This window comes from Drosophila mauritiana, chromosome X, assembly GCF_004382145.1.
Source record: "Drosophila mauritiana strain mau12 chromosome X, ASM438214v1, whole genome shotgun sequence".
Lineage (NCBI taxonomy): Eukaryota > Metazoa > Arthropoda > Insecta > Diptera > Drosophilidae > Drosophila > Drosophila mauritiana.
This window is the reverse complement of record NC_046672.1, coordinates 3294074-3304436: the sequence shown is the minus strand read 5'-3', so window position 1 is coordinate 3304436 and position 10363 is coordinate 3294074. Positions and strand designations below refer to the sequence as shown.

At 40.0% G+C, this 10363-nt stretch overlaps 1 protein-coding gene across 1 annotated transcript; it reads left to right on the top strand.

The window, feature by feature from the left end:
* The first annotated feature begins 7642 nt into the window (after window positions 1–7642).
* Window positions 7643–9009, top strand: LOC117148369. Its single transcript, XM_033315726.1, has 2 exons — window positions 7643–8368; window positions 8478–9009. The coding sequence occupies exons 1-2, from the start codon at window positions 7979–7981 to the stop codon at window positions 8703–8705; spliced, it is 618 nt and encodes a 205-aa protein (XP_033171617.1). The 5' UTR covers window positions 7643–7978; the 3' UTR covers window positions 8706–9009.
* The last annotated feature ends 1354 nt before the right edge of the window (window positions 9010–10363 follow it).

The following is a 10363-nucleotide window of genomic DNA, read 5'->3' as shown; positions in this document are numbered from 1 at the left end:
AGTATTCATAGTGGAAAATTTGCAACAGAACAACGCAGTTTTTAAAATTATATATATGCCTAGGGTTGACTAACCAATTTGCGTTCTAACGTTGGCAAACGCATTTAGAACAAATACTTTTCCGTGCAAAATTGTGCCAAATTGACTTCGAAATATGATCGCAGTACGGTAACCATAATCCAAGTCGCTTAACCATAATTTAATTTACATGTTGTCGACCCACAATTATCTTTACATTGCCTCTACGACTCAATCAATTAGTGCGGTCAGGAGCAGCACCCAACGACACCTGTGACCACTCGAATTATCCTAAAGACTTTTTAATGCACGTGGCCATTGTTCGGTGTGGGTGATTCAGTAGTGGCCAATTTCATGCGTTAATACCTACGCAACGGACACGCGCCGTTGGCCAAAAGTCAGCAGCGCAGACCCACGGGATACGCATATTGAACGAGAACGACTTCCGCTTGATAACTGCCACCGGTTCCGATCCAGGGTGGAAGTGGTTGTACATATATGTGTCCATGTCCGCCTAATTGCCAGATTGGCCCACTGCATACATCACACCACTGTGGCTAATTGCCCGCCGCCAAAACTTTGCTCTTGGCCAGAAGCCAACAGGTTGATTTATCAGCCGCAACAGCCAACGATCATTAAAGTGTATATCAATGAATTATCGTTATTTATTTAACTAAGAAAAAAAGTGCACATGCTAATAGTGCACCAATAAGTTTCAGATACTGAAAAGCGAAAGCAAACACAGTATTAAATCATATGGCAGTGATTGACTTGCCAAACTGTGATGAATGCGATCAACAATCGATTGTGTATGAAAGGTTCAATTTAAATGTAATAACAATTGCCTAATATGATCTACATCAAATAAACACAATTCGATCTGTACATCGATCCATTTATCACGGGTCCCCCATGCGTACACACATGTACAAACATACTCGTATGTATGTACATACAAATGTACATACATATTTGAATTAACAGCCCCACACATAGATGTATAGATTGCGTATATTGTTTCATCACTTCTGTCAGCACTAATTGGTTTCCAATCATGTTATTTTAAAGGAAATTCAACACAGATCAATGATTAAATAAATCATTAAACCAGTAATCTTCTCATATTTTAGTATTCGTCAGATACAAGTTGTATCTTCTTTACCTACAAGAGCTGCGTATAGCTTACAGCCCATTATTACTTCCCCTAGTATTCCGATGTATCTTTAACAATGCCGCTCTATTAAATTGCCTGCTAGCCATTTATATGTATTTAGCTTGTAATGCGACACATTTTGACCGTGTCATGCGGCATAATTGTTGTCGAATATCTTCTCTTGGGAATTGTAAAGAATCTTTAGGGTTCTAAGTAGCTCTGCCCATCTCCCCTCTGGCACTTCTCTACCTGCCAACGACATCCGATTGTGATGATGGCTGTGCTCTGTGTGTTCTCTGTGTGTGGTTATCAGGGGCCATGATTCAATGCCAAACTACGCTGAAACTTTCCCCCACACTATCAGTATTTGCCAAAAAAAACCCCTCCCCCTGGACAACATCCCTCCCCGCCAGTGGCGCCATGCGCTATCAGTGGGCGTTGAGGTACGAGGAGCGTGCGCAACATGCGACCATGAAAAAGAAATTAAATCTACATATGTATGTGCGTATGTTATAAAATATATAAAAGAAGGCAAGGAAATGGATGAGAAACTATGAACCAAATCCCGAAGAACTATCTGCTTAAATGCAGATAAATATATACACGTTTAACAATCGCCGCAAGAGAGAAGAGTCCATAAAAAAGAAATCAATTAAATTGAATTTATTAGGACAGCAGCAAACGGGTATTTCCAACGGACAGGTACAGTGGAAACTCGCCTAGTCAAGTTCCCTCATTTTCCATTTTACATAATGCCAAAGCTATGCAAATTATTTCTGGTATGCGTCACAGAAATCCACATGCAAAGATTCAGGGTACAGGGTATATTCCTTATCTAAAGCATACACGGTACAAAGTAGTTAAAAGTCTCGTGATGATTGCTGCACGTAAATGGGATAGTACAGCTTGGATTTAAGCTATTTCGCAGTTGAGTAACCAAAAGATACATTTCGCAAATTACAGTAGCATGAAACATTTAACAAAACTTAAGCCTAAGTGATGAAATGTATATAGGTACGTGGTTGGAAAGGTTGCCTATTAATTTCATTAACTAATTCTTCTTCAGCAGTGTTTACTGTGCCGCACAAGTAACGCTATCACTGACCTTGCCAAAAAGTTTTTTCTCATTTTCAATTCTGGTGGTTGGATTTTTTATGCGCACAGCCCCGAAATCAAATTAGAAAAGCAAATACTAAATTTCCAAATTATGCAGAACGAGTAGAAAGCCAACTGAAAGGGGTGTCGTGGGGGCGGGGCATGTGGGGTGGAATGGGGGGGAAGTGGGTGGCAGGGGGCGGCAAAGGTGTTGCCAGGCCAGAAAATACCGAAACGAAATCGCTGGCAGCGCAGTCGACGTCCGACGCTTATCAAATGCGGAAGCTTTTGCCGCAACAAACTAACAAATGTTCGCCCCCTAAAAAACAAACTAAGCACCCTCCCCCCTCCTTCCCACCCATGCACACATGCAAATTTAAGTTTTACTTACACAAAACGAAAAACAGGCAACTTCTGCAGATTTGTATCTTAAATTACGCCTGCTTTTGTTCAATTGAAATAATATTATTATTGAATTATATATCTTAAATTTGCACAGCCATATTCAAGATTTATTTGGCCAAACTCTTGAATCGAGATTAAGTGGACCAATTAACAATTGTTTCTTCCCGTGTGGCTCCTTAAGTATCCATTCTTAAACGGGGAGAAACTTGGCCATGTGAAACACCATACTCGAAAAAAAAAGGGGAACGCATAAAAATGTGGAAGACGCAACATTGAAAAGTAGAACAAAGAAGCTTCACCTTTGTTTGGCCAATCAACCTTTGAATTCGATTAAATTCGATTGGAAAGGTTCTTGCTGAACGCGAGTACTCGATTTAGATCGGGATGATGTTGCAACTACTTGACTTATTCACTTGCAAATAATTAGCATGGTGATACATTTTATTTGAGTGTGGATCACATAACATTTTCATTTGATTTGTATATATTTAGTGCATAATACCAGATGAAAGCTGTATTGTGTATTATTGTTGAGCCCAGAACCCAATTATAATCCACCTACCATGGGATGGGATTACGATTTTGCAGGAAAACCCAGATATACTTGAGATACTTTGGATCGGTTGTGCTTGTGCTGAAGTATCTATGCACACGCACACACATCATCCAGTTTACCTTTCCACAAAACACTCTTCAAACAACAGAGGCAAAGACCAAAAACAAAAAGATCTCCGTTCAAGGGCATTCCGACTTCAACTAGCCATAAATCCCCAGCAACCTTTTCCACTCGACGTGACGCGATCTTTTTTTTTTCAATTTTGTCGAATTGCGTATCTCAGAGATTTCCGATTTCGGATCTCTGTTGCCAACCGATCGCGAGCAGTGTAATGACAGCAGCCGCAGCAACAAAGATCCCAGATTCCACAGCCCAGATCACCGATTCAATCCGATCCCATGCCCAATTAACAATAGCGATCGAGCTCAGGTAGTTCGGATCGGATTCTAAGCCTTGGTAATGGGATATGGCCTAATTTCAGTGCCACCGATACGGAAGTCGATCGATAACTAGCCAGGATATTGATATGGATATCGTTCACCAACACTACGATCGATTTCCCTAAATTAAAGGGAAAGTGAAACTGTCAGGCTATTTTGTGGTTGCGTCTTGAGGACAAGAGTCTTATTTTGTTTTGATTGCATTTAAATTGGAAAATCCATTTATCTTTATGATATTTCGGCATGGAATTGGAACACACAGTCGGGAAATAAAGTATTTTAAATGTATTCCCATTAACTTGACCCGTTTTCATTGAACCGATTGGAAAAGTGCTAAACAAAAGAATAATAAATCGATACAGTGCCAGGTAATTTGAATACCATTCAACGCTGCTCGAATGCATTTTCTGTGGAGGCAATGCTTACCATAGATTGGAAACGAGTTAAATTGCGTGAGAGGAAACACTAAGAATTTCCTGGCAGAAGAATATAGCGCATATGTTCGCCTAGAACATTTATGGCCCGTTGTAAATCTTCACACGACGTTTTGCTCAGTGTGCGGTTTGATTGATTGATTGATTGATGGCTCGATTGATATTCCCGTTTAGCAGCCACCCCTCAAATCATCCAACTGTCGCCGATTGTCAGGGGTTGTCGTAATTACCATAGTACACCAAATGTGTCTTGTGGCAAATGCAATAAACGGAGTTCTAAGCCAAATTTGTTTTCCATTTACATTTAGCGATGGACTCGTGAGTGGGAAAACTTATTAGTAACAAGCAAATAATGGTGATCTATAACAATAGAAAATAGTATGGTATCGTACATATTTACGATTTTATATAAAGAAATATCTAAAACGGAGACTCACGCGCGCATCTCCAGTTGACATGAAACACTTTCTAGTTAGCCTAATGTATCTGCATCTGCAGGATGGTCAGCTGTGCGGGCAATTACGCACACATGTAGATAGGATCGTTGCTAATCCGATCGGCCCTGCCTCTAATCCATATTCTCTTGAACTCGAACTCGATTCCAAGCCCATATCCATGTCCATGTCCATGTCCGTGTCCGTATCCGTATCCGCATCTGTATCTATACCCATATCTGCGCAGGCCATGTATCTTTCGCGTTCGCTAAAAATACCGTTATAGCGCTATATCAGCGCGTGTGACGGGCATCCGTGTGTTTATTCAAGACGGCTTCTATTTATTTTTTATACGTATGTTTTAATGTTTGCATATTGTACGATCTGGGCGCATAGCCCCCCATGGTATCCGTTCTATATCTATTTAATTTCGCATTTCTAATTTTTCCCCTCGGCGAGTAGGCGCTATTTTTGTATCGCTTCAAGCGATATATGCGCGCCAAAAAAAGTAAAATAGAATAGAAGCCGCCAAAGAAACAACGCATTTTATTCGAATAGAATTTTTAGTACGACCAGCGATGGATCGACTGAAATATATCCTATAACCTGATATATTGGAAAGTAACAGTTTATATTATACTATAATAATGATGACAAAAGTGTGCATATATCAAGCGAACTGCTTTTGTTTAACATAATTTAGAATTAAAGAATATTGTGTAACAAACATAGCAAGCCCCAAAATTACTTTAGAGTTACTTTTTTGAATACATAGTCTGTAACTTTGGAAATTAAATGTTTTTCAAGCGATGTCCTTTGAGCTAACAAATACATACATCCATAATCCTTTGGCCCATCGGTTTACCAATTTGATCAAAAAAAAAAAAAAAATAGTTCTTTTAATTATAAGGCGCTGTGCAATTTTAATATGAACCATCAAAATGTATGTAGAAGCCAGCGGTGTGCAAAATGAAGAAAAAGGAATTGGGGAATTGACGGAACGTGCGGAAAATAGGTCAAATCTATTTTGGGGGCCCAAAAAAAAAGGCGATAAAAATAATGGGTAGCAGCAAACGGTTTCCATCTTCTATATAATAATATAATACAACCTCCTCGGTTTTCTCTGTTTTATGCCGCCAACACCTTTTCTTGAAATTTTTGCAAAGAAAAAAATAGAACATAAATAAAACTAAAGAAACGTTTCTTTTTTTTTTTGCTCTCTTGGTGGAAAAATTTTTTGGCGTGTTGCTAGGCACTGGAAATGAAGATGATTTAGCCACTGGGACCATGGCGAAATTTCTACGGGACTGTGGGTAACGCCACGCCCTCATAGATCAGTGTATAATGGGCTTACACTGGGGGAAATGATCACGTGTTAAAATATTATTGAGCTATGATCTGAAATTAATAAAAAATATGCTCCGCCATCAATATGTTTTTAATACTGGCAAGCAGTACTTGCAAAGTGAAATTATCTATTAGTCAGTAATTTATATATATATTTTATTCTTTTTTATATTTGCAGTGCATACGTTTGCTGTCAATATATATATTTAATACCCATGCTTTCACAGCTGGCATCCCATTATGATTAATGGTCATGAGTTTGGGGTTGGGCTAAAGTTTTTTCTCCGTTCAAACTTCATGCAGATGCGCATCTCAATAGGGGTTTTTTAAATTTAATTATATTGATTAAAAGTATGCTCCCATACCCTTTCCCTTAGAACTACATCAAATGTTTCAAAAGTGTGTGTATAGGCTTGTTGTATTGTATCATTGTATCAAGTTCCATATAACTTTACCATAAATTGATTACCAGCAATAAACCATGTACACAAAGACATAAAATTCCCAGGCAAATCGAATACAAATTGCAGCTAGAATCTAGAACAATTCCCCAGGACAACGTATTGAAATGGCAGTGAAATCCTCGCACAGACAGAGACCCTTTGATCTGCTTTCCAGGAACCTGAATCCTTCGACTCCGTGATGAATTCCCAGCCCTTATGCCCGTCCACATTTATTAATGCCACATGCGACAGGAAACGCTTTCTTGGCCAAATTGCACTTGTCATGCTGCCAAGAAGCGTTCGAATCGGACCATTCAATTGACCAGGAGTCGTGACAAATGAGAAATCCAAGGGACCCGAGACCTTAAAACCTGCAAAGTGTTTCGCTTGAGTCAACAATGGCAACCGTCCACATCATCGGGCCATCAATGAATTATTGAATTTGTTGAATGTTGCGAGTGTGGCACATTCTCGTATAGAGTTTTCCGTCGACCAGCTAGCCCGCATGAATCAGCTTAGTGAATATAGTGGAATAGTGGCAATTACGGCCGGCAAAAAAAAAAATAACAAAAAAAAAGCGGAATTAAGCAACCAAAACAAAGTGTCATTAAAACCGTAAGCGATGCGATGGCCCACGCCATGTTAAGCAGGAAAATAGAAAAATTTATTAAACAAATAATGCCAGAGGGGAGGGGAATTGGGAAGCGGGCGATCTCGGGTCTTCAATTAGTCAGACTTTTACCCTGGTCATTTCCACCCCACACAGCAACAGTGGAAAAACTATCTATGCACTGAGAAAGAAAATCTGCTCACAAATGAATATGAACGATGGGGAAACTGAATCTCTATTTAAAGTCACATTAAGTTGCGTTACAAATGAAGTATCTTACTTTTAAACCTTAATATATTAATATTAATAATTCATTTAATTCTCTCAGTGTCCGAATCGCTCGACGAAAACTATCTGAGGAAGTGTAGGGCTATGTGGGGCATTGCAATATAATAATAATTATTCTGTACTTTCATCTGCAGTCGGGAAAACACCTGCAAATACGTGAGTACACACCCAAAAAATTGGACAGGTAGTTTTAGGGGTTAAGGGTTGACATATAGCATATAGAAAGGGCCTATTATCATCGTCTTCGGCTTATCCGAAAGATGTTTTTACGATCGCGCATACACTTTTATAGCAATGCCCAGGATGTCGCATTTTTATGGCACTTTCACCTTCGACCTCATCCGCAGATTTCCACTGAGTTAACGGAGAGAGTGTGCTAGGCGCCATTAAACCACCATTTATGTATATATATATTTGGTTCTTAGAAAGGCTTCTGATCGGGCGAAGCTATCCCAACAGGTAGTGGCTATGGAAAGGTAGCACTAGATTGAAAATCTCAGATGTTGTGCTCATCACAAGGGTCTCGAATATGTGATGGTTACCTTTGGCACCCATAAAAAGTACTTCCTGAGTTCAAAATGCGTCTATTAATGCACTTGTTCTCGAGTAATTAGACTCTGCAACCGTTTCGTAAGTGAAATAAGTCATTTTTAAAAATTGCTCTACCTTCGGCAGAGCCGTCATTCGAATCGAATCAGCCGGAGTTCGAGAAAGTGGAACTCCAAACATTAGATTTGCCAAATTCCAACACCAAAATGTTCGAGCTGCAACATATTACCACCCGGATCAGCACACTTTTGCGCAAGACCTTCCACCTGCCCGGCAATTATGACACGTACTCCATCTGGACCTTTTGCCCGGTGACCAACTGGAACCAGCTTAAGCCCGTGCTCCAATCCTGCAGCCTGTGCCGCGTCGAGTCGTTCCCCATTGTCTTTTGGCTGGTGGTGCTCCTCAGTGTCTTTGGAGCGTGTTTCAATTGCTATGAGCTGATGAAAGTGTGGTCCTCTCCCTGCAGCCAGTTGGCCATGTGGCGCCAGCGGCACTTCCATGTCCTGAAACACTGGGCGCTGCGAAAGGCCCGACTTCTGAGCTTGGCCATAATCCTGATGGCGTGGATAATGTTGATTTACGGAATCCTAACGGTGGGTATACGAATGCTTGCACTCCACAAAGAAGGAATCTTTTCGTTTCGCTGGGAAGCTGCGAGTTTGAATACGCTCTTATGATACGTTTCCCTTCGTCGAACTGCAGATCTCCCCCCACGCCATGTTGCCGTGGATCCTGGTGACCAGCTTCGTCCTATCGATGGAGTGCTTCCTGTGGTCCTTCGACGTGATGACCGGCCGACTGCCGCTCGACCCGCAGACGCTGCTGTCACTGGTTTTGCATGCGATCTTCGTCGCGATGGTGTGCTGCGTGAAGAGCGTGTTCGAGGTGGCGCTCGGCGCGCACGTCGAGCACTCGCTGCGGATCATTTGAGGACGGGACGCCGCCGAATGTCATCATTAAGTAAAGGTGCAGGGCCGGCATAATTGCATCTCAACCTGCATTAAGCCCAATTAGGTTGCCGGCGGCACGCACACCATCTCGCCCTAATCAGTGTTCGTGTTGCTCCTTACTTCTCCGTTGCCCCTATAAATACCCTATCCCCTATCTACCCGGCAGAAAAAAAAAGAAAAAAAATCATTGAAGTGCACTCATACCTTTATATGTTTTATAGTTTCCCATAAGTGTAACATTCGAAACAAATCGAAATTATTAGACAATTAATTAAACAACTTGAACTTGAAGTCGATGGGTTGGCTTCCGTTAATTCTCAGGCTGTTGCCCAGCTGAAAGGCCCGCATTCGTGGAAGGGTACAATGTTAATTCGCCTTCATTTCATTTCAACACTGTTAACTTCATCGATCGACGAATTGCACCTGTTGCAACTCCGACCCCCGATCCCCTCACCATTAAGACGCGCGCAAGCTGCAAGCCACCGAAATCTATACATAATTAAGAGGAAAAAGCACGCACAGGGAGGGCAGTGCGTTGAAAGTTTAACGAGATGGTTTGCCCTTACGAGTACGATATCCTCGTTCGTCCAGACCAGTTATGTGACATTCGAACCCCCATACAAAGGAGGTATGTACGCACATACATACATAAAAAAAGCCAAGAAACATAAGGGAAAAAGTTACAGCTGGCCCCTGGAAGACGCCTTCGAATGCATCTGTCCGCGGAAGAAAGAAATCTGCCTGGAGAACCAGATAGTGGATAAATACCCCGTACTCGCGCAAGGAATATGAACTTTAAGGACCTTTGGCAAGGGGTTTCCTTGAATTTTGTTAAGTTCTGCCTGCTTCAGTTAATCAACGGTTTCAAATTAAAAACTTAGCGTTTTTGTGTGTGTGGCTGCGCGTTTCTTTATTCAACTTTCTCCACATTTGCACATATCCTATATTTTCTATTCAATATTTACTTACAAAAGTTTTCTGTTTCTTAAGCTCTTCCTTTCGACTTTTTTCTTGTTTCATTACGTATACGCCTCGCTTTCATACAAATTTGTTAATGTTCTATTTAGATAATATAAATAATTTGTTGTAGTTGCTTTCTAAATAAATATATAATTAAATAATGTATAAGTATATCGTATATAATATATAATATAGAATATATTTGATTTCAAATAATTGGTAGTTTATCATTATATTGTTATTCTTTCATTATACTATATATATGTATAAATATGCATGTAAAACACATTTATTAAATATTTTCGAAAAAATACAAAATTTACAAAACATTTGTTTGCTTATTTTCGTAGTTAAACTATTGAAGCCTGTTATGTGTTTTTGGTTTTATGGTTAAAGCTGTCTATGTAAGCAGAGTTCTGTGTTTTTATTATCTCTTGAATCAAATATATGTATTTGTTGAAACTATTCTCAGTTTCCCTCTTTCACTATTTACACCCATGTTTCTATGACTATTTTGTACTTTTGATTCTGCATGACCTTTCTTTGTGTGTGTGTATATCTATGTGGGTGCGAGTGCATATATGTGAGTGTGAAACGACCTTGAATCCAGCAAAATATCAATTCTCAAAGAAATCTAAGAAATATGTTAAAAAAAACACTGTAAATCGCGAACAAATA